Genomic DNA, 25,624 nt, shown 5'->3' with positions numbered 1-25,624 from the left:
TATTGTATTTGTGTAAATATTATAGTCATTGTATTTTTATTAGCTATTTATTGTATTTTCATTATCAATATATTTTTAATAATTGTGTATTTTTGCTATAAATTTCAATAACTATTGGAGATTAAACTATTGTTATTTGTTAGAGATTAGACTATTGATTTAGCTAAAATTAGGAGTATTCTTGGGTTGGTTCGGCTCGATTGTTGGTTGTTTAGCCAACCAAATTGACCTAGTCAAGTTGGGGAGTTGGTCACTCAAAACTGACTGGCCATTAATGAAAATTGGCCAATTCAGGTTGTATCGGTTTGTGTCAATTTTCGGTTTGGTGGTCGGTTCAAAATATTTAAACTTAAAAAATCATAGTGGCACTTAAAAAAATAAATTTATGATATAAAATATTTTAGACTAAGAAATATGTGAATTTTCCCACTTTCCCGTCTTCAAAAAATTATAATAAAAAAAAAATATATATATATATATATATATTGATATAGGCACCTTTGGCAGGCAACTAGCATGTCGACACCTGGCCAAGGGCGGAATCAATTAGCACGTATGGCAAGGTGGAGGTCGGCGCCTAATGCGGGACCAATGGCACAACCACACGTGGAGAGCTCGGATCGTCGCCTACCCAAAGCCGTAGCGCATCCTGGCTGTCCGCATGATCCATTGTCAAACAACCTCAAGTATAAATAGGGCTCTCCCCCCTCTAGGTAAGGAGTTCCCCCACTGGATTCGGAACTCATCCCCTCTCTGGCTCTGGGTTCTCGTTTTCCCCAAGCTCTCTGGTGACGTCGTTCAAGCTCATTGGACCTTGTCCACCCTCCTTACTAGACCCTCACTAACTTGACCGTCGGAGTCCCCACCTTGGGTTATCGCCTAGGGCCTATGACGTTCCCTTCCTTGTAGGTACTCGACCGTAGCCGACCATAGTCGACCTCAGCCGATCTCAGGCAGAATCGACCAGCCCTCGTTCTTAGCATGCCCTCGGATCCGTCCACTAGCCAGACTATCCAAAAAGCTAAGCAAATTTACTATGTTGTCCTCGGCCAATTAGAGCATCAACAATTGGCGTCGTCTATGGGAAAGACTACTAAGGCTTCCCCCAACACTACAACTCAACTTCCAGCGGAATGGCTAGAAAGAAGAGAACCACCTAGAACTTGGTCACAAGGGATCAACTCCAGATGGTCCTCGACTGGCTTGGTCACCTTACACAGAGGCTGGATGAGGTGGGGCAACCGATAGGAGGCCGCCTCCCTGGAGACCTAGGGCATCGCCGCAGATGCCCTTTGCGGGATCCGCCGGCCAAGCGCCCTGTCGGACCTTACCGGGCCGACCCCTCAATGTCTGGCGGAAGCAGCCGAAGTGTGAGTTAGCCACCGAGAACCCTCTAAACTCTCGGCCAAAGGGAAAGCGAATCCGCATGGTCTCGTGACCATTGCCGCCGACAAGAAGCGCCCCCTCAACCTCATGCCTTGGACCTCCATGACTACCTCGACGACTGATGGGCCAAAAGGAACCGAGGTGCAGTTGTCCCGTCCCACAAACAAGGACACCAAGATGAAGCCGAGGCACCCATCGGCTAGCAGAACACCGCCCTACGGGCATAACTCAGTGCAGTAAAGAATGAAATTTGGCAAGTAAAGGAGAGTTGGGGTGACACCTCGGCAACTCAGCACAACTCCACCAGGATGGATGCCTTCACTGCCGCCATCACCTCGGAACCTCTTCCACAACATTTTAAAGCTCCAACCCTTGAGACTTACGATGGCACCTCGGACCTGGATGAACACCTGGAAAGCTTCTGGGCACTCATGCTCCTGTACAGGTACTCCGACGCATTGATGTGCCGAGCTTTCCAAGCGATCTTCAAGGGTGCAGCTCGATGCTGGTTTTTCGGGCTCCCACCTTGCTCTATCAGCTCTTGGGACACGTTCACCAACCTCTTCCTCACCCACCTCATCAGCAACCGACGATGCTAGAAGAGTGTCGTCTCACTCATGGCCATCCCGACAGCGACATGGGGAAAGCCTATGGTTCTACATTGATCGCTTTAAGAAAGAAGAACTCGAGGTCCGCAACCTCAACCCCATGGTCTCCATGCACATAGAATCAAGGCAGAATTTTTGAAGAAGGCATAGAAGTACATCGCCATAGAGGAAGCCTCAGCCGGCAAGCCCCGAGGTGGAGAGGCCAACCTCTGTGGTGACCATTGACATGAAGACAACCGTGGCAACGACAACAAGAAGCCACTAGCCTCATCCTACGACCAGTACATGCCACTCAACTCTACCTGAGCACATATCCTCATGCAAGTAGGAGAGGAGGAGTACATGAAGTGGCATGGAAAGAGAAAGAGGAACCCCAAGAGGGGTGGCCCAACAAAATACTGCAAACTTCACTACGGTGTCGTCCACGACACTGAGGACTATTATGACCTCTAGGACGAGATCAAGTTCCTCATCCGCCGCAGATATCTAAGGCAGTATGTTGACACTGACCTCATCACCTTGCCCCAGCAACAACGGTTGTAATCAGTCATCATCAATACCTCAGCCTCGGCTATGCCCGCAGGCTAAGCTATGTAGCCACAAAGCTCAACTTCGGCTGGCCATGTAAAAAGTTTTTTGCAATAAAGCAAGTTTCTCTCACCTCACTTCAAACCCTCAGTGTATACGTTCTCGTCTTGATCGAGCACCCTTCCACAACATACAACCTTCACCAAGGTTACATGCTCGGATTGGACCTCAGTCCAAGGCACAGGACTCCCTGTGGTCATAAGCCCAGCCACCAGGTCCCTCACCTTGGTTGACTGGCAGGCCACGACATACAACCTTCACCAAGGTTACACGCCCATACTAGACTTCAACCCAAGGCATACGACCCTCCTCGGCTAAATGCCCTCGGACGACTGGTTGTCCGCGGGATACAACCTTGACCAAGGTTACATGCTTGGACTGGACGTTAGCTCCAAGGCATATAGCGCACTAGAGGTCGCACGCCTGCTCGCCCCTTTTGATAGGGGACATATGGGACCTCAGCCGCAATTGACAGGGCAGCCCTTGATTTTAGCCTTGGCCTTGGAGAGATCCTCCAAGCAAGTAAGTTCTCATTGGGCTCGAGAGCTAGCATCGACCCCCCACTTGGCACAATTTATAGCAGAATAGACATGCTGAAGGGAACAACTCCACCTCGCTAAGACTAGGGCGGTCTATGGCACCGACCAGGCTCCATGCAGACTCGATTGTGCATAGGTTCACTTGCCCTATCCTCCATGGGAAGGGCAGCTAGGAGAGCTATGGCTTGTGCCTCCTTTTCCTTCTTGCTAAGGAAGAGGGCCCATATTTTCGGCAACAAAGCTCGGCCTCGGCCTTACCCACCTGGGTGCATGAGCAAATGGGTTATTGAGCGACAAAATTTTTACAACTTGCAACCTCTTGGAAGGGGGCATCGACCCCTACACAGAAGAAATGCAACCACAAAAAGCACAAGATACTCAAAACTTACATTCCATGTTGCAACTCAGAACGGGCCTCAGACCTCAGCAACCTCTTCAGCAACTTGGCTCGCCAACGACCATCAAATCTCACCTCATTCCATCACCATAGACGTCGCTTGCCTCCACCTCGGCGGCCCCCTCATCGCTGGAGACATTGCCTCCTTGCCTCAAAGCATCATCACCTCGGGTGACAACCTCACCTCGGTGGCTCTCTGCCCGCATCTCGATAGGTGCACACCCCTCAACTCGAGGCAGCATCATCCCAGACGCCTGCAACTTTACGTCTGCCACCATCCTCGAACAGAAGCTGCAAGCCAACGTCACAACAAGCAACCCTCCTTGCCGAGGTACCCTCCTGGCTGAGGCACCCTTCTAGCCAAGGTACCTCATGGCCGAGGCACCCTCCTTGCCGAGGTACCCTCCTAGTCGAGGTACCCTCTTGGTCGAGGCACCCTCCTTGCTGAGGTAACCTCCTGGCCGAGGCACCCTTTGGAACCGCCCGTTGAACGGGGCCCTCTCCAAACACCGACTTAAGCAGCAAGTCCCTAGTGTTTAAAAACATCCTTATTCAAGCACGAGCTAACCGATGCTTACCAACAAGAAAGCAAGACAACGTGTCGGGCCGACAACAGGAATCCACCTACCTAGGCAAGCGAAGTCGAGGCTAGCTTGTGTCAAAGCTTCCTTTTCCATCTAAGGCTCAACACAACTCCCCACCCAGTTGACCTAAACGACCAACCCTCTACACCTGATACAAGGGAACACCGTCATTGTCTCACGTACGGTAGAGACCCAATGCACATCTTGGGCACAGTCCAGACCTTCAACGCCAAGACCTGCCACGCGCGTGGACAACACCCGATACCGAAATTCATCTGGTGTGCCACTCATTGTGTACACATCACATGGTGATGACCGACCAGAAGCCAATGATTGGCCCACGCATGGACTCATCAGCTCATCTGAAGCACGCAATTGGGGGGCATGCACGACTCATACCCATAAGAAGCACGGTACAAAGCTCTTTGGAGCTAAGAACAATGCCTTCGCGCTCTTCAGCCCTCCACAACCTCCTCAAGGAACGCAATCAGCATAGTAGCAAGCAGAAGCCCCTCGAAGTTGAGGACGATGTTTGCACGCTCATGGGCCAGATTACCACCAACAAGGCATGAGACGCATCCAACGTCTCCATGCTCCTGGACCGGGCTATCCTCGACAGCTATGAAGTTGGCACTAGCACCTCCGTGCCTGAAGATTGCTCTCTCCAGCCTGGCTACAGCTAAGGTCCTTGCCGTGTAAGGCCACCCAGCACCTCCCAACAAGAATGACACTCTCTTTAGCCAAAGCCGAGGTCCTTATCTAAGACCTCCACCACGACCTCAAGAGTGGGGTGAAATGATGTAGGCGCTTTTGGCAGGCCGCTGGCGTGTCGACACGTAGCCAAGGGTGGAGCCAATCAACGTGTTTGATAGGGCAGAGATCGGCGCCCAACGCGGGACCAATGGCACAACCGCATGTGGAGAGCTCGGATGGCCGCCCACCCAGGGTCGCACCGCATCTTGGCCATCTGCATGGTCCGCTGTCAGACGACCTCAAGTATAAATAGGGTGCTCCCCCCTCCAAGTAAGGGGTCTCCCAACTGGATCCGGAACTCATCCCCTCTTTGGCTTTGGGCTCTCATTTTCCCCAAGCTCTCTGGCGACCTTGTCTGAGCTCCTCGGACCTTGTCCACCCTCTTTACTATGCCCTCACTAACTTGACCGTCAGAGTCCTCGCCTCGGGTTATCGTCCAAGGCCTCTGACATTCCCTTCCTTGCAGGTACTCGGCCGCAATCGACCTCAGACAGATTCAACCAGCCCTCGCTCGTAGTGCACTTCGGGCTCCCCTAGCCCTCGTCCTTGGCATGCCCTTAGATCCGTCCACTAGCCAACCCGTCCAACAAGCTAAGTGAATTTACTGTGTTGTCCTTGACCAATCCGAGGATCAACATATATATATATATATATATATATATATATATATATATATTGGTTAGGTCGTTCAATTTTGGTCGATTTACAAATGGCCAAAGCAAAATTTATCCAACCTGGTCGGTTTGGGAAATTATTGAACCAAAGCTGACTAGAAATACTAGAGAAATGACCAACTTGGGTCGAGTTGGTCAGGTTGGCTGGTTTCATCACTTTGATGAAGAACTCTGATTGAAATTAATTATTGTTATTTTTGTATCGTTAAAAAAAATTAGTAAAAATAGTATAATATATATATATATATATATATATATATATATATATATATTAATTTATGTAAAAATTTTAAAATATAAAATAATTGTATATTCTTATATGTTATCAGAACTTTCAAAAATATATAAATAAATAAATAGCTATACCATCCAACGTGCTTGGCACACATACACTCGAAGAAACCCTTCAATGATATTCTTTAATCGCTTATTCGAGTCACCTTGGATCAACACTACTCAATGTATGCACCGAGTCAGGATCACCTGCCAACAAAGTAAATTCCAACACCCAACCAACAATATCTGACACCGTACATTTCATGAATAGGGGGTCCCACTTTTATGGTGGGCCACAATTTTATAACAAGATGTGCGGTGTCAGATGTTGTTGAAACTTTTTCGTTGGCAGGTAATGCCAATTCGTTGGTCATGCATGTCGTGCTTGAGGAGTGTACTTTGAGGACCGCTTGATCCCATCTTAGTGAACTTCACTATCATTATAGCCCAATAACATAACTCCAGGCTCAAGAACTTCAACCATTGTACCCTTAAACATCTGCCCCCTAAATTGAAGTGGATATAAATCTGCAGTGACCTCTTAGCCTTGGACCCAAAATGGGACGTTCTTGCAAATACTGTCACATTTAATTTGATTTCCATTTGCCACATGAACCATGAATGCTACCACTATCGACCAGTACTGAAATGGTCCAGCCAAGAGAACCCCCACCAGGCGCATGATTTGAGGGGAAGATAGCCCACCCAATTGGGGACTATAATGATATTTCTAGCATTTCTAGGCTTTCTGGCCCATCTGATTGTTGCTCATGGCTAGACTTAAATTCTATGGCTCCTGCCTCCTCTTCCTGATCATTAGTTATTTAGTTTGAAGCAAGAACACTAGATAGGCTTTAGACTAATGTGCTGGCTCAAGTTTATCATCACAGTCGTAATACAACCCCGTTACATTTACCTACATTTCGACCCACAAAGCCTTCCGAAGGAAACAACAGCTTGGATTACATTTGTGGAGGACTTAGGTTGATTGGGCTAGGCCTAATCTCTTTAGTCTGTTAATCTTTTCCTGCAGGTGGGGGAGACCTAAAAGCCTTGACCTCGACTCATATTTCTTCTCTTAGCCCCCCTATGAAACACCCCAGTAAAGCCTTTTCAGGCCAACCGCGAACTTAGGTAGACAACCTTTCAAACTCAATTTGATAGTCCCTGATAGATCCAATCTACTTGAGTTTAGCTAAGCTTTCATCACAATCACACGTCGTAGGACCAAAGCAGATACATTAGAGCCTCCATGAAGCCAGCCCAAGAAACCCGAGTCGACTTTTATGGAACCATTGGAACCATAGGATAGCCTCACCTTCGAGGATATGGGGAGTCTGTTGACTAGAAGTATTCAAAGTACCTTTCTACTTTGTAAATCCATGGAATCAGGTTGTCACCGTTGTAGATGAGGAAATCCAGCTTGGCTGTCCTCCCCACCAACCATCCTTTCCAATGTTCACCACTTCACCGTCATGGTTGTTGGCGATAGCTCCTTTTCCCAGTTGTACCATCACTGCTGCTAATGTTTCTTTAATTTCTAACAGATCACACGTGACCTTGTGCAAGTGGAGATGCGGTCAAGCTGTTTTTCAACCATCTCCGACCAAGTGCTGAGCATCCTCTGCTTCCCAAGTCTTAGATTGCAAAGCTCTAATACCTAATTGTTGGGTTCCTACGGTCCTACCCAACACAATACTCAACCGACCCAACATTAGCATTAGTCTTAGATTGCTAATGTTTTTTCAATTTCTAACAGATCACACGTGACCTTGTGCAAGTGGAGATGCGGTCAAGCTGTTTTTCATCCATCTCCGACCAAGTGTTGAGAATCCTCTGCTTCCCAAGTCTTAGATTGCAAAGCTCTAATACCTAATTGTTGGGTTCCTACGGTCTTACCCAACACAATACTCCTCAAGGCGAGAGAGAGAGAGAGAGATTGGATATAACTACTTAAGGTCCATTTGGTTTAATAGAATAAGTGCTTAAAATCGAAATTGGAATGACCCATTCTTATTCCAACTATTTATTTATCCAACGTGTTTGGTGACATTTCCATTTCCAAGCCTATTAATATGATATGGAATATGGATATTTTGAACCTTGGGAGAGACTCAATAGATATACTAAAAATTTAGACACCAGTAAAAGCCAAGGAAACAACATGAGCAGAAAAGCTAATGTGCCGATGACCCAGTAGCTGAGATGATCACTCGTTCCCCCGAAAATGAAGGTGCGGGATCAAACGGTCAAACCTCCTGCGTGCAATCCGACTGGCCATGGAATCTCATGGTTCAAACAATGTCTTAAATATATTTTAATGAATAAATACATTGAGACATACTGGCATCAGAATTATTCCCAGTTTCAATGCGAAGTCTTCCCTGAGAAAATGATGAATACGCAATCAATTATTGAACACCACGCATATTGCAAATATGACTGCGACAAGATTGAACCGCTCCATCTACAACTTCTATCGAAGCTCCAAAGCCTAGAACTGTACACCAGGCAAAGCTCAAGAAAGCTTGTCTATAAAGCCACCCATAAATTGTATACAATGTGATTAAAGTATTCAATTTTTATTAGGAAACTTTTGGCTACTATCGTTTTCAACGCTTTTGTACCTTTCCTTTATCCTAGTCCATGGGAGCTAGGGTGGTATCCACAACTCCAGTCGCAGGAGATCTTTATGAGTGTCAAGCCACAAGTGGAGCATCAATGCACATTACATAGTACTAATGTCAAGCTGACTTTTGTGGAGCTGAAAGGCAGGAGTGATCCAGCTACCACAGCTGCATTGGATGCCTGACCAGTTGAAGTACCCCAATCGAGTGTCGCAATGAACACAGGACAGTTTGCCTTCCAATCCACCCTCTTCAACTGGACAAGTAGGAGAACTGTCAGTAATGCATCAATTCAACAGACAAATAAGTTGTTCATATGCAATGACATTAATTGAGTTACACAAATCATTTGAGAAGATTTTGGACATGATTGTAGCTAATAATTCATAAAATGATCAAGCTTCTTTCCATTGAAGATGAAGATGTGCAAAATCATTTAAACTGCTTTACTTTTTCCTTAAGGCTCCATTTGGCTGCACCTAAAATGCAAGGAAAATGAATAATTTTTGGAGAAATTACTAATTTAAGGCATTTGGTTTCATGTAAACTGGCTGCCCAGAGGAAAAAAAAAGCATTTTCAAAACATTCCTAATTTTAGGTAAATCATTTTCAGCAAAGGTTGATCCTGGCAATTCATATCTAGCAAAGCTGATATTTCTCAAGTATTCAGGTTTTCTTTCCAAGTGAAGCACCAGGAAAATTAGGGATTTGATTTCTTTTCCCATTGAACATTATCTCCCCCCACCATTATGGAAATGCATTGTGGTAAAGGGTACAATGTACAAGTAGGAAACATTGTCTAGTAAACTGCAAGTATCACCCTAAAATTCTTGACAAACACAATAAGAATCTATGGTAAGATTTACGATAAACAATTTACCCATCATTTAAATCAGTAACCTTTATCATTTTTAGCCCCTTTCCTAATGTTTTAGCTATTGAATTATGAATAGACTTTATTTAAACACCCTTAATGGAAACAAAATAAAAAGAAAAACAAGGTGAATTATACCTTGTTTAGATAAGTCAGACCTAGAAATTATTAAATAAGAAAGTCAGATGCATAATACCTGTGGTCATCCAGCGCAAGGGCTCAACAAAGATAGATGAGCACTCATAAGACCTGTTCAAAGGATCACCACTTTTCTCCTTTTGCCATCCAAAATATGTCTCATCCTCGCCAGGAGTGTGATCCACAACATTATCTTGCAATGCAACAACTCTCCTGCACTTTTTACATCGGTAGGCAGGAGTGGACTTAGTCGCTTTACCTGCTGCTACCTTAGAAAATTCAGCTTCACTGGGCAAACCGGGATCAGCCCCAAACTTAGAACTGTCTATCCTCTCCCCATGGTTATATGAATCACCTGAAATAATGGATCACAAATTTTAACTCTCATAGAGAAGCTTTATCCTTAAGGTTGACGAGACATAAAAAAACATATTGGCAAATTTAGCAATCAAGAGCACTCTAGGGATGCAATTTGGATAATCAAGGGGCAAAGCCCAGCAAATATACTTCTTGATTGGACCCAGATTGTGTCTAGGGCCCAATACTTCATCTCAATCCCTACATCAAGGGTGAAATTCCCAGTCCTGTGTTGTCTAAACCAGGTTAAAGTAGAGCAAACCAAGTCGAGTCCCTAGAAAATTCATGTAGGAGTGTAGCTACATCTACCATTTATAAAAGATTGGCACATGGAAATCAACCTGATTATATTCTTCTTCCTCCTAATTAGAAATTTCCCTACTAAAATATGTAAAATAAATATGACAACATTTAAGCAACTGATTGGGACTCTCAGGAATCAAGAACTATTTTAAAAAGAGCATAGTCAGCATTAAACAATCATCCAAGGCTCTCATCATGTGAGGCAATTTGTGGGTGCACTAACAAGTGTTCTGCTAGAAAGGAAGTACCGAAAATGATTCTCTCTTATGCATGCATCATGTTGTTAGACAATGTATGCCCTTAGCTCCAATCAGCATGATGTACATTATGACATTTATTGTAAATGAGTAAAGTACATATTTGATTCATGTTATTATGGTGTGTTTCTGTGTAATACCCTTAAATTGGACACATAAGAGACTTGTGTTAGTTTAGAACCTTCACAACCGTTGGATGGATCTGGGGAGATTTATCCTGCCAAGGCTGACACTGGTGTACTGCCAAGTTGGTTGGGGTGGTTTGTCTCAGCTGCCAAGGTGAGACCTGAGGTACATGTAGTGTGGGTTTTCTTGAAACCTTGAATCGGACCAAAATTTCAATGTTGCCCTGGACCTTGGAGATAGATGGGCAAAACTGGAATGTTACACCTGACACCTAGACTCGGTTATGATACTGCACTAGGTGTCGGATTGGGAAGTCTTTGATATGCCAATCAATGAGATCCTTAGAGGGGGTCAAAACCTGGGTATTTTGGGACAATCTGAGAATTCATTTGAGTGGGTGATCATTGTGACAGGATCAACCCCTTTTGTCGGACAAAGTGAATGATCGGGGATGCACACTCTCGGATGGAAACCTAAACTGCCGGCAGTTGATTTCAACTGTTGAAATTTGTTTTTGCAAAATATATTTATATAGAGATATACATACATACATATATATATATATATATATATATATATATATATATATTATGGTTTCAAAATGTTTGCCGAAGGTTTTAATTCCCGGGGTCCATGTGAGTAGAGAGTGCAGCACTTTACCTTGCAGCCGAGGGAGAGGTCATCTCCTGTCAGGCAGTGTTTGATCATTATGAGTTGAGAGGTTAAGTATAAGACCATTGAGGATTATACCTGATGGGCTAATAAAGCATCTGCCCACAGTCCTTGGTCCTTCATAAGATGGCTAGACCCAAGGACCATTTAGTGTAAATGTTGAGCACATTAAGAGCCCATAGTGATGAACTCAGGGGTTCACTGCATTCAGCAGTGAATTCGGATAGACCTTGTGACAAAGGCTAGGCTGAGCCCATGTGGCTGATGTGTAGATCAATGATAGGGTCCCATGCCTGAATGCTTTATGGGCCTAAAAGCCCATTTCGAACTGGGTTAATTAGATTAATTAAATAGGGGCGGATCTGGGATTTGGATCAGCAGATAAGATAAGGGATTATCCTTATCCACTTAAAGAGTCTAGATCCAAATAAAAGATTTGGATTAGGAAACTCCTAATGGGATTAGAAAATTGTCTCTTTAAGGCTATAAATAAGAGAGCAGGGTGGACCTTCAAAACACACTCACTGAATACAAAGAGAAGACAACACAGTTAGATAGATCTTGCCTTCTGCTCTTTTTATTCCTGCTCTTGCCGCCCTACCCTGTTCGATCTCCAGTTCTTGGATTGGTTCAAGATTCGATCTTGATATTGTTTCTTGCCAGAAGAAACAATCTAGAAGTTGTGCTCACTGTCCCACTCGATTCTTGCTGAAGAATCACTAGTTCTTGGTGAAGAACCATCTGCTGATCCTGCCTCATCCTAAGCTATGTCATCTTCAGTGGAGGAAGGATTTGGTACTCTCTTTGGGCGTGAACACCTACGTTGGGAGGAGCATTCTTGTGTGAATTTCGTATCAGGTATATCCCTCCCTTAATTTGGTTTCAAATTTGGTCCGATTTGGTTACAAGAACAAATCTTGAAAATGCAGTTTTCTAAATTGGGAATAGGATTCCCAGATGGGAGTAAAGAATTTTTTGAAATTTCGCCCAACCTTCCTACAGGGTTCGGCCATCCATATGATGGATCTCCCATCCCTTCACATGTGCCTAATTTAAAGTGAATAAGAAACCATCTCCATATGCATCTTTAAGTGACAAGACAACATAACTCAGGATCCATTGAACATATGTTACGATATTGCCTATTGGAGAGATTATCAATTTGGAGAACCAGAGAAGATGTATTGGAAGTCCAATATTCATCCAGCGATGTGGAGTGAATGGGAAGAAACAGGAGAGTTCATTTACAACGAATAGGCTTCTTTTAAAGCCCTAAGGGGTAGTTCCTCACCCTTGTTCTTGAATGCTAGTCACGATGGAATTCAAAGGTATTTCTAATGCCAGTATGTAAAGAAACCTTCCCTAGATTTTACAGTCCTAAAGCATCCCCCCAAGTGTTTAACCTTCACTCCCTACTCACAATTTTTTTTTTCTTTTTTGATAAGCACTCCCTACTCACAATACCACTGCTACAAAATATTGAGATTTGATGGCATCTTGGTCAGAAATCCCGATCTAGGGTACGAGTATTTTAAGTCAAACAGAAGCATTTTGCAGGCCTCCAGTATTGGCAAAGCAGACTCCAAAGCAAGCCATTGTAAGAGACCTTCAAATAGATAGAAATGCAACTTTGGCGGGTTCAGGTTGGGAATTTTTTAAGAGGCCATTTGGCAAGTCTTTTTTGAAAGATCTTCTGGAAGCTCTGACAGTGAAAGGACGGTGTGAGCTTTTGGTTAAAGTGCATCTTTCCGTGCGTCCTGTGTGAAGACGAGTTGAAAAAAGGCAAAAAGCTCCATTTGAAGCTTCCAAAAAATAGCCCGAAACGGGCTTCCCGCATCTTTTTGGGGCTGTGGCTTTCGACAACTAGATCTTTTCCCAACCAAATGGGAAAAGACCAAATTGCGGGCTGTCGGGCTTCTAAAAAGCCAACAACCCGCACTAAAAGATGCACCAAACGGGGCCTAAAATTGCAATGGTCACAGCCTGAAATCCCGGGGCCTATGCAGTATCAATTCTTCAAATTGGGTACCCAACTTGCAACCCTGCAAATAGATATACATAGCTAAGCATCTTTCTCTCTTAAGCCATACTAATTCTCTTGTTGCATGACTCGTGTCTCTATACTCAACTTCTACACTTGATTTAGCCACAACATTTTGTTTCTTGCTCTTCCAGAAAATAAGATTGCCACATAAAACATATAATACCCCATTGTTGACATCCTAACTATTGGTGATCAATCCAATCAACACCTGTAAACACAAACACAATCATATGACCATATCCTCTTAAAATAATCCCCATTCTAGGTGATCCCTTAAGATACTTTAGGATTCTATATACAACTTCAAGATGAGATGAGAGAAAAGAGAGAAGAAAGAAATTGTCGATCTATTTAGAGAATGATTAGATTGTCTTAATCCACCCTAAGCAGTCGACTGACCATTATATTAATAATAAAATAATGCTGAATTACACATATGCCCCTATTTATGATAAATAGTGGGCAGGAGTGTCCATAAAATAAGATAAATACTCATTTTATCCTACTGCCCGATACACCCAGAAAGACTATTCTTTTAACACTCCCCCTCAAATTGGTGAATATACATCATATATATCAAATAGACCCATCTTGTTAGTCATAAAATCAATATGAGGATGATGTAGGGCCTTGGTCTATAAATTAGCTAATAGGTCCCATGTCCTCACAAATGGTATGTCAATATAACCACTTTGAGTCTTTTCTCTAACAAAGTGGTAGTCTACCTCAATATGTGGAAAAGTTAGAAAATGGGACAGGAAGAGGAAGAGAATCACCCAGTGGAGAAGGATGCAGATCGATAAATGAGAAATACGGAGTAAACTCATGAAAGGTAACTTTAGCACTAACAAAGTGATGACAGGGAGGACTATTACACTTGTACCCTTTCTAAGTCTTTGAATATCTCAAAAAGGCACTCAACTGTATGGGGTTCAAACTTGTTACATTGACAATCAAAAAGATAGGCAAACACATCCAAAAATAGAAGGTGCTAAAGCAAATAAGGGAGCATTAGGAAACAAGATAGAATGAGCATCTTATTTTCAAAATTGATGAGGGTATTCTATTAATGAGGTTACAAGCGATAAGAACATCACTCCAATAAACGTTTGGCACATTAATCTGGATAAGAAGGGCTTGTGCAACTTCTAGTAGATGACAGTTTTTGGGTTCAACCACACCATTCTGTTATAGTGCATCAAGACAAGATGTTTGATGTATGATTCCATGCTCATTGTAAAATTCAGTAAATGGTGAAGACATGTATTCTTTGGCATTGTCAGATTGCATAACACAAATAATAGAGCCAAACTAGGTTTTTATTTCTGTAAAGAAAGACTTGAATTCAGGCCTCTCCTTTAACAAATATAACCAGGTAACTCCTAAAAAATCATCCACAAAAGTAATAAAATACTTGAACCCCAAATAACACACTATAGGACACGGACCCCAAAAGGTATAAACACAATTCATAGCTCAAAGAGGAAAAACAACCCGATGATGCTTGCTAAGCTAACACGCATCACACTCAAAATTTGTGTCGAACAGAAGCAAAGGAACCATGACATGAAGACTCTAAAATGAAGGATGACTTAGCCAGCAATGAAGTTGAAAAGGAGACATACCAGGAGAAGACTGCAAGGCAATGTTGGTGTGAACAAAAGAAAGTAGAGAACACCTTTTGATTCTGACTTGGAGAAATGAATGCATAGAACAAAAGAAAATAACAATAGGGTACTTATAAAGAACTATTCATTTGCATTTCTTTTACATCAAGTGTACAAGAATGAGAAGAAGGAAAAAGAAAATACAATTGAGAAACTATACAACAATACATTTCTCTTTTCTTTTTGATACAAAGAAAATTTCCTTCTCACTTCTTTCTTTACAATAAGCTGTAGTCAATCAGATGAAATTCTGACTGTAAACAACCTTAATCCTTGGATTTTTGCATACAAAAAGGGAATCGTAGTCAATCAAACTGAATATTTGATTGTAGACAGTTTTTATCCCTCTACTCTTCATTTTCATTTGAAGGGAACCATAATCGTCCCTTGAGAATTAGACTGTAGATGGTTTAATCCCTAACTTTGTCTCAGAAGAGGGACCATAATCAACCAAGTAGAGGCACTTGGTTGTAGATGGTTTATGGTTTATTTCCCTCTATTTCCTTTCTCCAAGTTTAAATAAAAGAGAGAGAAAGAAGGATACATAGCAGAAGACATATACTAGAAGTATTCACAGAGAGGACTTTCCCTTTTCTACTTGTATTAGTGAGACTTTTCCTTCCCTGCCTTCCCTTGAGCACTTCTCTTTTCTTCTCTCTTTATCTTTGCTTTTCTTAAGGATCTCTTGAGATAATTTTCCCCAAAGAGTGTCTCCCCTCCTCTAGCTTCCCCTGAAGGAGCTTAAATAGGGAGTGGGGTAGTTATGTAACTACCTCCTCCTACGTGAAGGACATCTGTCCCTCCCACTTAAAGAAAGGGAACTCCCATACGGGATACCCTTTTATAGTTTTGATGATTTGGCTAGCAAACTAGCCAACCCATTTATTTGGGTTATTAAATTATTAATATATTTGGATTAAAAAAATGCCTTCAATAGGTAGTAAGTCCTAAGCCACCTTGCAAATACTATAGACCACCAGATCCAACTCCACCAATCCTCCTCTTTCGTTTTTAAGTCCTAAAACAGACAATAAGAGGATAAAAGGTAACAAAACAATTTAGTGATTTTGTAGACTTACTCACAGACATAAGATTTGAAGGAAGGTGAGGAACATGAAGATCAATTGATAAAGATAGTTGGGATGTTGGGTTCATATAACCTATGCCAGATATTAGAGATTTATATCCATTAGCAAGAGTAACATGTTGGGCATAAGAAGACAAAGAAGTTAATTGAGAAAAAATAGATGAAGTACCTGACATGTGATCAGCTGCTGAGTCAATGTCCCATGAAGGTGATGAGGTAAGAAGGCAAGTGGAGACAATACCTGATGATTGGGCAAGAGTAGCAATGGACAAAGATGAGGTTGCAACCAACTGATTATACTCTTCCTTAGAAATAGCCATTGGCTCCCCTTCTGGCTGATTGTTTGTAGCAACTGTCTATGGTTGGGACTGTAATATATCATCATCTGGATAGGTGACCCGGTTGGCATAACTTCCCGATTTCTTTAATAGACAACAATACTCCACAATATGTTCCAAATGATGACAATGTGAGCAAAACTGAATTCCATACATATCTCAACAATAGCCAACAATATGAGTAGCAACTTGATCACAAAATAACTTGACAGGGTTCCCTATAAAAATACCTATCTCTTGAAGGAGATGTTTCGGCCATATCAACTCACAAGTGGTGTGGGTCATTGCAGTATACTCAGCTTCAGCACTACTCCTAGCAACTACACAAAAAGCTATAGTACCTTGTCATAGTCGTTCTACACATTGAGGAACCTGCCCAATCTGCATTGAAATATCCCTCAAAGGTTAATTCTCCCTCTTTCTTGTATAGTAACCCCCCGGCCTAGAGCACCTTTTAAGTATCTCAACTTACGACACCTTCCTAGTGAATGACTATGGGGTTCTACATGAACTGACTCAGAACCCCTACACTGAAGGAGATATCAGGACAGGTGATGGTGAGATAAATCAATTTGCCAACTAATCTCCTATACCCTCTAGGATCATTGAATGGCTTCCCCTAACTATCAGCCGTTTTCACATTAGGATCTATACAAGTTTCAACTGGTTTAGCCCCTAATAGACTGGTCTCATCCAATAAATCCAAGACATACTTGCGTTGTGACAAAGGGATTCCCCACTTCGAGTGGGCTACTTCAATACCAAGAAAATACTTCAAGGATCCTAAATCCTTGGTTTAAAAATGTTGCAAAAATTGTTTCAAATCATCAATCCCACTAACATCACTACTAGTGATGACTGTGTCATCAACAAACACTACCTAAATGATCTTCCCAGATGCGGTATCACTACTGAAGATTGAATGATGAACTCCACATTGCTTGGATCAAACTCCTGTACAACACCATTGAACCTACCAAACCAGGCCCACAATGATCAACACTACTGAACCAACCTCCCCCTAAGCAACATACCCAAGAGGTTGCTTCATGTATACCTCCTCTTGAAGATCATCATTAAAGACAGCATTCTTTGAATCAAACTAGTACGAGGGCCAACCAAAGTGGACAACAAGAGAAATAATAACCCGTAAGATGACAACTTAGCCATTGGAGAAAAGGTATCAGAGTAATCAACACTATAGGTCTATGAATAGCCTTTTGACATCAGCTGGGCTTTGAGTCTCTCAATGCTACCATCTTGTTTGTGTTAAATTGTATACACCCACCTATAGCCAACTGCTTGTTTCCCTGGGGATAAAAAGGTAAGGTCCCATGTATGGTTAGAGTAGAGAGCTTGAAATTCATCATCCATTGCTTTCTTCCAATCAGGTGAGGCAAGAGCTTCTTGAACAAACCTAGTGATAGATACAAAAGACAGAAGAGACAAATTTCTGAAGGGTAGTAGATAAACGAACAAGAGAACAATAACGAGAGATGGAATGGCCAGTACAAGTACGTTTGCCCTTACGTACAACAATGGAAAGATCAAGATCTAACAGTGGAAGGTCTATTGATGGTTCCGATGCTAGTGAAGGGACAAAAGATAAAGTTTTTGCTGGTGTAGAAAATGGCGCAAGCTCTTGAGCACGTCTAATGTACACTCTATGAATTGATCGTCAATTGGGCTCCTCAATAGTGGGAAGAAGGATACAAACACTACCTGAAGCAGACAAGACCCATCCAGAAAAATAAGGAAGACTCTCAAAGATGGTGACATCAGGAACAACAAACGACTTATGGAGGATAGAATCATAACATTTGTACCCCTTTTTTGTGCAAGAGTAGCCTAGAAAGATACACTGAATTGCTTGGGACTCAAGTTTATCATGTTACAAGCCCAAGCGATGGACAAAACAAATACAACCAAAAACACACAGAGAAAGAGAGAAAGGGAACTTTTGAAAGAATCAAAATAGAAAATGGAGAGTACAATTGATCAAGAAACATGAAGAACAACTTCACTCCAATAGGTTTTAGGAACAAACATTTGGAGTAATAAGGCACGAGTAGTCTCAATAGTGTGTCACTTCTTCTGTTCCAACTCACCATTTTGCCGAGGAGTGTGGGAACAAGAAGATTAATGTATAATGTTGTGAGTGTCAAAATATGATTGAAAGGAACTATGAAAATACTCATTTGCATTATCAAAACAAAAGATTTTAATACAAACACCAAACTGATCTTGAATTTCAGCATGGAAAGAAAGGAAAACAGAGAACAATTCTAAACATTCTTTCATTAAAAATATCAATGTCATTCTTGAATGGTCATCAATAAAGATTACAAAATATCGAAATCCATTGTAAGACGACACACGACTAAGACCCCAAACATTTGAGTGGACAAGATCAAAATGACTCTGGATTCTATTATCTTCTCTAGGAATAAAAGTGACTTTATGATGCTTGCTAAGTTGACATGTTTTACAATCCAACTGAGACACTGATGCCAAATTAGCGACTAATTTCTTCAAAATCCAAAGTGAAGGATGACTCAAATAGAAATGCCATTGGAGAGGAGTAAGAGATGAGTGAAGAGCTCTCGGTGGACCATCGACATCCAAGTAGTACAGCCCTCCAACTTCACGATCTCCACCAAGCATCTTCCTTGTCACAAGACCCTAAAAAACACAATAAGATGGAAAGAAGGTAATTGAACAGTTTAGCGACTTAGTACATTTACTTACAAACAAGAGAATAAAGGGAAACTTAGAGATGTAAAAAACAAAGTTAAGAATAATATCAGAACCAAGGGAAACATTACTAGTACCATTAATGGTAGAAGAAGTGCCATCAACCAAGGTAACCGTCTATGTAGTGGGGGTGGAGACAAGGACTCAAAAAGATCTGAAGATCCAATCATATGATCTGAAGCTCCAGAATCAATTACCTATGGTGAATGGTTAGAACTGGAAACTAAACAAGTTGTACCTGACTTAGCAAGGGTAGTAAAGGACTTGCAAGGCAAAGAAGAGGATTCACAAAACCTCTCATATTCCTCACAAGTGATGGAAATTATATCATTGCTCTTACCAACTCCTGTAGCAGGCAACTCATTAGTAAGCATCATTCATACTAGTGTCATCCGTAACTACAGCACGAGAGTGTTGTTTCTTCTTCTATTACTCTACCTGTTCTTGCTCCTTTGCCTACTCTTGTTTTGTTTCCAGCACCTACTTGTCCCTCTTCATAGGCTTTCAGGAGACAACACAGGAAGGTTAATTCTAATGTTCTAGGAGAACCCACCATTCTTTCTAAGACTCCAGGTTCACCAAACACAGATCCAAGTATGCCTATTTTTCTTGTTGATATCCTTACCCCTATTAGTGTTGATGATACACCTACTGCTAATGATTTGGATCTTCTCATTGCACTCCGCAAGGGGAAGAGAACACACAATCTTTGGACCATATTGCATCTCCCATCATCTCTCTTATAGTTCTCTTTCACCATCTATCGTGTTTTTTTGTCTTCCCTTGCTTCTATGTCCATATCCAAGAATGTCTCCAAGTCTAAGGCTCTTTCCAAACCTGAGTGGAAATAAGCTATGTAGGAGGAAATGGATTGATTAAGAATCAAACTTGGGAGATAGTTGATCTACATGCTGATAAGGAGACTGTGGGGTGCAGATGGATATTTACGATGAAGCACAGAATTAACTATGGTATAAGCAGTTATAAGGTAGAAGAAGTGCCATCAACCTATGGTATTGATTACATCGAAACCTTTAAACATGTGGCCAAAATGAACTCAGTTCATGTGCTTTTTTCACTAGCTTCTTAGCCATTGTTTCAACTTGACATCAAGAATGCCTTTCTTAATGGAGACATGCAAGAGGAGGCGTATATGGACTTGTCAGTTGTTGTTAAAGGAAATGTTTGTAAATTTAAAAGGAATTATATGGCTTAAAGCAATCACCTAGAGCGTGGTTTGATAGGTTCAAGGCTGCATTGATTAGGTTTGGCTATAAATTAACATAATCTAACCATACTCTTTGTGAAGAGAAGAGGATCATTGTTGACAGTTGTAGAGAACATTAATGTGGTCCCCACTTTGTTTGTTTACTTATGATGGTAGTTAGTTTCAGTTAGCAGTTATTTCAGTTGGTAGTTATTATTGCTTTTATTATTTCTTTTGCCATGTAAGCAGTAGGGGTAATTCAGCCCTTTTACTCTTTATTTGATTATTAATATAAATAGTTGAGTGGGGCGACGATCCTTGTTGACACACTCTTTCTGAATTCTTCTCTTCGTGTTCTCCTTCTCTTCTTCTCTCCTTCTCAATCTGTTTTTCTTTGTTTATTACACATTATACCTAGGACTGATTGCAGTCCTATTCAACTACTTGGTATGAGAGCCAACCTAGGAATTCTCATGCTAGTCTAATCAGGCCGACTACATGAGAACTTCCTAGGGTTGGAAGTTTCAGCAGAGATATATTCATCGGCTTGTTCTTGGAGGTTGCTGGCAGTGTGCAGTTGTTGCCCAAGGGTTTGTAGGGCCTTGGAGAGTGTTCAGCGGTAAGGAAGAATCAGAAGAAGGGAAGAAATCTCAGTTTTAGGGTTCAGACCTTGGTTTGAAGGTGGCGGCTAGACCTTTCTGAGTAAGTTAATATTTGTTCTTGAGATCGAACCTAAAAAGAGATCCTTTTTATTAATCTGGGAGGTATGGATGAAAGATCTTTAGTTCTCTCCTGAGTTTTTAGGGTTTCTTTCTTGACCTACGATCAGTTCTAGGATTAAAACCCTAAAGTTTATGATTGTTGCCAATTCTAGGGAAATAATTAGACCAGTTTCAGCATTCAAGGTTGAGTTTTCTGCTTTTTGAAAACTAACAAACCTGATTCAATATTTCTGGGTGGTGGCCGAACCTTCTAGGTCATCTGTTAAGCAAATTCTCAGTGTAATTTCACCTATTTCAGTTCTAAAAAGGAGTTTTTTGACCTATAACTTGAGAAGGGCTGACAATAATGGACTTTAAGAATCAAGGAGAAGGTTTTTTGAGGGCTGGTGGTTCTGATAGCATGCCTGAGAACAATTTTCAGATTACCACTGTCAATTTTGACGGATCGAACTAGTTGGAGTGGGCCCAACCAGCCATGATGGCTCTTGACAGTGTGGCCGGCCGGAAATAAGAGGAAGAGAAGAGAAAAGAGAAGAAGAGAAGAGAAGAGAGGAGGGAAGAAAGAAGGGTTTTGCAATGTAACAGTGCTGGTGGCGCCAACCTTTATTTTAATATATATAGGGCGGCAGAAATAACAAGGGAAAAGACCCTTGTGCCCTTGTGTAAAATAACATACATAACAGAAAGAAAAAACGAAATAAAAAACACGTTAATTATCCAAACAGGCCCTAACATCTGCAACTAAGTTATTGTAACATTATTCTAACACTCCCCCTCAAGTTGAAGCATAGATGTCAATCATGCCCAATTTGTCACAAAATCTTTGTGCTGCCGCACATGATGGAGACCTTTGGTGAAGATATTTGCAAGTTGTTCTTCTGAGCTGACATATGGTGTACACACTTCTCCACTTTCAAGTTTCTCTCTAATAAAATGCTTTTCCACTTCAATGCGTTTCGTCTTGTCATGCAGAACTGGATTAGCAGCAATATTGATGGCCGCTTTATTGTCACAATAGAGTGACATAGGATTGCTTACTGCGAAACCCAATTCACTTAACAGATTTCTTATCCACATGATTTTTGCAACCCCATGAGCCATCACTCTATACTCTGCTTCAGCATTGGATCTAGCCACCACACTTTGTTTTTTGCTTCTCTATGTGACAAGGTTTCCTCCTACAAAGGCACAATACCCATTGGTAGACTTTCGGTCATTGACTGCTCCTACCCAATCTACATCAGTATATACTTCCACTTTTAAGTGACTGTGTTTCTAGAACAACAAACCAGCTCCGAGAAACTTCTTGAGATATCTCAAGATCCTCTCTGCAGCCTCAAAGTGAGTTGTCCTAGGGCTGTGCATGAATTGACTGAGGACACCCACTACATAGGCAATACCAGGCCTGGTCATAGACAAACACAAAAGTCTCCCCACTAGTCTCTAGAACATCTTTACATCTTTCAAAAACTCTCCCTGACTGTCTCCCAGATGGTGATTAGGTTCAATAGGTGAATCAAATGGTTTTACCCCCAACTTGCCAGTATCTTCTAGTAGATCTAGTACATACTTTCGTTGGGAAATAAAGATGCCCTTGTGAGAGCGGGCAACTTCAATTACAAGAAAGTATCGTAAGGGGCCCAGATCCTTCACCTCAAATTTAGTGGCTAAGAATTTTTTTAGTCTCTGGATTTCAGCCTCCCAATCTCCTGTGATCACTATGTCATCCACATACACAATAAGAGCTACAATTTTACCTTCACCTCTTTTCACAAACAGAGTATGATCTGACTGGCATTGTTTGAATCCCATTTGTTGAACTACTAAATGGAACTTACTAAACCAAGCCCGAGGTGATTGTTTCAACCCATATAGGGATTTTTTTAACCTGCACACCTTTTGTTCACTGCCTTTGGCACAGAACCCTGGGGTTGGGTCATGTACACTTCCTCTTCCAAATCACCATTCAAGAAGGCATTCTTGATGTCCAATTGGTGAAGATCCCAGTCAAGATTTGCTGCCAAGGAAAGGAGAATCCGGATAGAGTTCATCTTGGCTACTAGAGCAAAAGTCTCTGCATAGTCCACTCCATATACCAATGTGAAGCCTCTTGCTACCAGTCTAGCCTTGTACATTTCAACAGTTCCATCAGCCTTGTGTTTCACTATGAACACCCACTTGCACCCCATTGGTTCCTTCCCTTCAGGAAGGTCTACCAACTCCCAAGTACCATTTTTGTGTAAGGCATCAATTTCTTCCTACATTGCATCTGTCCGTTCAAGTTTTGACAAAGCTTCTGCCACAGTCTTAGGAACGGGGACATTATCCACAGAAGAGAGAAAGGCACGATACGAAGGCAAAACATGCTCATAAGACACAAAATTAGAGATAGGATGATTAGTGGTACAAGATCTAACACCCTTTCTCTTAGTAATAGGAATATTAAGATCATTGGTGATAAGGGAATCAACATTTAAATGAGCAGATATATCAATGGAAGCAAGTGTACCTGGCTGATGAGTCGGATCTGCCTCGGGTGAATCCGATGATGTTGGTTGCATAGTGTCCGACTCCACGGCTCTTGAACTCTGTTGGCTCTTATGGCGACGATGAAAAACCCGAAATGGAGGAGGATCAGGTAAAGGAGGTAATTGAATTTGAGTCGTCGCCTGTTTCTCCTCAACCCTACGCTCCCCCTGAGGAGAAACCGAGAAAAACGATTAACTCTCAAAGAATGAGACATCAATGGAAACATAGTACTTGCGGGCAATGGGATCATAGCAACGATACCCCTTTTGAGATAAAGGGTAACCAAGAAAAACACAAGGAATAGCCCGAGGATCAAGCTTACCACGAGTAGGGGACAGGTTATGGACAAAGCAACGACACCCAAAAACACGCATTGGAATGGTGGACAGCGGGGCTGTAGGGAACAAGAGCTGATGTGGGGCCTTATACTCTAGTAGTCGAGAGGGCATGCGATTGATGACCTATGTCGCACACAAGACTGCATACATCCAGAACTGTTTTGGCACATTCATATGAACCAGCAAGCCACGAGCAACTTCGAGAAGGTGACGGTTTTTCCGTTCACCACACCATTTTGTTGGGGTGTCCTAGCACAAGAGCTTCGCTGAAGTGACCCACTCGAAGCAAAGAACTTCGTGAGATCACTATGGAAATATTCTTTTGCATTGTCCCATTGGAAGATATGGATTTCCGTTTGGAACTGAGTGAACACCATGCGTTGAAAATCTTTCACAATTTGTGGCACTTCATCTCGAGATCGCATTGGACCCAAGTGTATCTAAATAATCATCAATCAAAGTAACAAAATACTTATAGCCAGTCGCAATAGGTAGAGTAATAGGGCCCCAAACATCAGAATAAACAATATGAAATGGAAATTCAGATCTTTTATTTCGTAAAGGTAAAGAACTTCTACAATGCTTACTCAACTGACAAGTTTGACACTGTAACTAACTCACTGACAAGGACTCAAACAACTTTGGGAACATAACTTTTAACGACTCAAAAGAAAGGTGACCTAAACGACTATGCCATAAATAGGCCTGACTCTCACTTGACGAACTTGTGGACTTTGTCACCACTAGACCAACATTATTCTCCAACACGTAGAGACCATCCACCATGCTTCCTCTCTACCAATCGTCTTCCCTGAGGTCAAATCCTGAAACATACATGAAGACGGAAAAAAAGTGACTGAGCAGTTCAAAGAGTGAGTAAGACTACTAATGGACAACAAATTAATAGGTAATTTCGGAACGTGCAATACATTAGGAAGAGTAAGGCCAAGTGGGAGAGGTATGGTGCCTCGGCCAGCTATGGTAGAAAAAGAACCATCAGCCAGTCTTACCTTATCTCTCCCAGAGAGAAGGTTATATGTCTGAAACAAATTTGACTTACCGATGTGATTTGAGGCTCCGAAGTCAATAATCCAAGGAGAATCAGTAGTATGAGATGACACATGGAAGGCTGTGGCATTACCTGATGTAGACGCAAACAAGGTAGAAGGAGTAGGCCCAGAATCCATCTGGCGGAGAGTCCTACCATACAATTCCAAATGTTCACGAAAGGAGTTGATAATATCTTCCCTAGGGTTAGAACTGGGATGTCTCTCCTGATTTACTGAAGGACTAGTCTCTATCGATGCCATATTAGCTAAGTTATACCTTTTTTGATTCTGCTGGCCTGGTTTCTTGCCCTGATTAGGTGCTGATTCCTTTCCCAAATCCTGTGCCCATTTAGGTTTTCCATGGAGATCCCAACATGTATCTTTCGTGTGTCATGTCTTCTGGCAGTGAGTGCACCAAAGCTTGCTCTTATCATCTGATTTTTTTTGAGTGTCACCCCTTTTAAAGCCACCTCCGACATTTGTATCTGAATTTCCCCAGACAGCTAGGGCAACTGACTCCCCTTCTACACCATTCATCACACTTCTTCTGCTTTCTTCTGACTTCACCAAGGCATGCACCTCCTAGACTGATGGCAAGTCTTTACTACCCAAGATCTGCACCCTGATGGACTCATATGATGGATTTAGCCCTAGGAGGAAGGCAAACACTCGTTGTTGTGATACAAGTGACTTATAGGCCTTTGCATCTTCATCACACTTCCAATTCACA

The 25,624-nt window shown here is 42.1% G+C and overlaps 1 protein-coding gene across 4 annotated transcripts in view; it reads right to left on the bottom strand.

Moving 5' to 3' along the window:
* Positions 1-7,790: 7,790 nt before the first annotated feature.
* The window catches only part of LOC148871670 (uncharacterized), a 66,721-nt gene continuing 48,887 nt past the window's right edge, over positions 7,791-25,624 (bottom strand). For 2 of the 4 annotated variants that reach the window (XR_016108043.1, XR_016108044.1), the window contains exons 5-7: positions 9,503-9,799; positions 8,433-8,688; positions 7,791-8,305 (exon numbers count right to left, since the gene is read on the bottom strand). Coding sequence is in view for 2 of the 4 variants with exons in the window: in XM_088973350.1 (XP_088829476.1) it covers positions 8,534-8,688; positions 9,503-9,799 (452 nt within the window). In the remaining 2 variants the exon portion in view is untranslated. Of the gene's footprint in view, positions 8,689-9,502; positions 9,800-25,624 lie in introns of all 4 variants that reach the window. The other 2 variants (XM_088973350.1, XM_088973349.1) reach the window with 1 other exon arrangement.

Source organism: Nelumbo lutea, chromosome 2 (genome assembly GCF_056320005.1).
Source record: "Nelumbo lutea isolate HS-2025 chromosome 2, American lotus-T2T, whole genome shotgun sequence".
In the NCBI taxonomy this organism is placed as follows: Eukaryota; Viridiplantae; Streptophyta; class Magnoliopsida; order Proteales; family Nelumbonaceae; genus Nelumbo; species Nelumbo lutea.
Note: the sequence above shows the minus strand (reverse complement) of the source record. Positions and strands in the feature narration are given on the sequence as shown.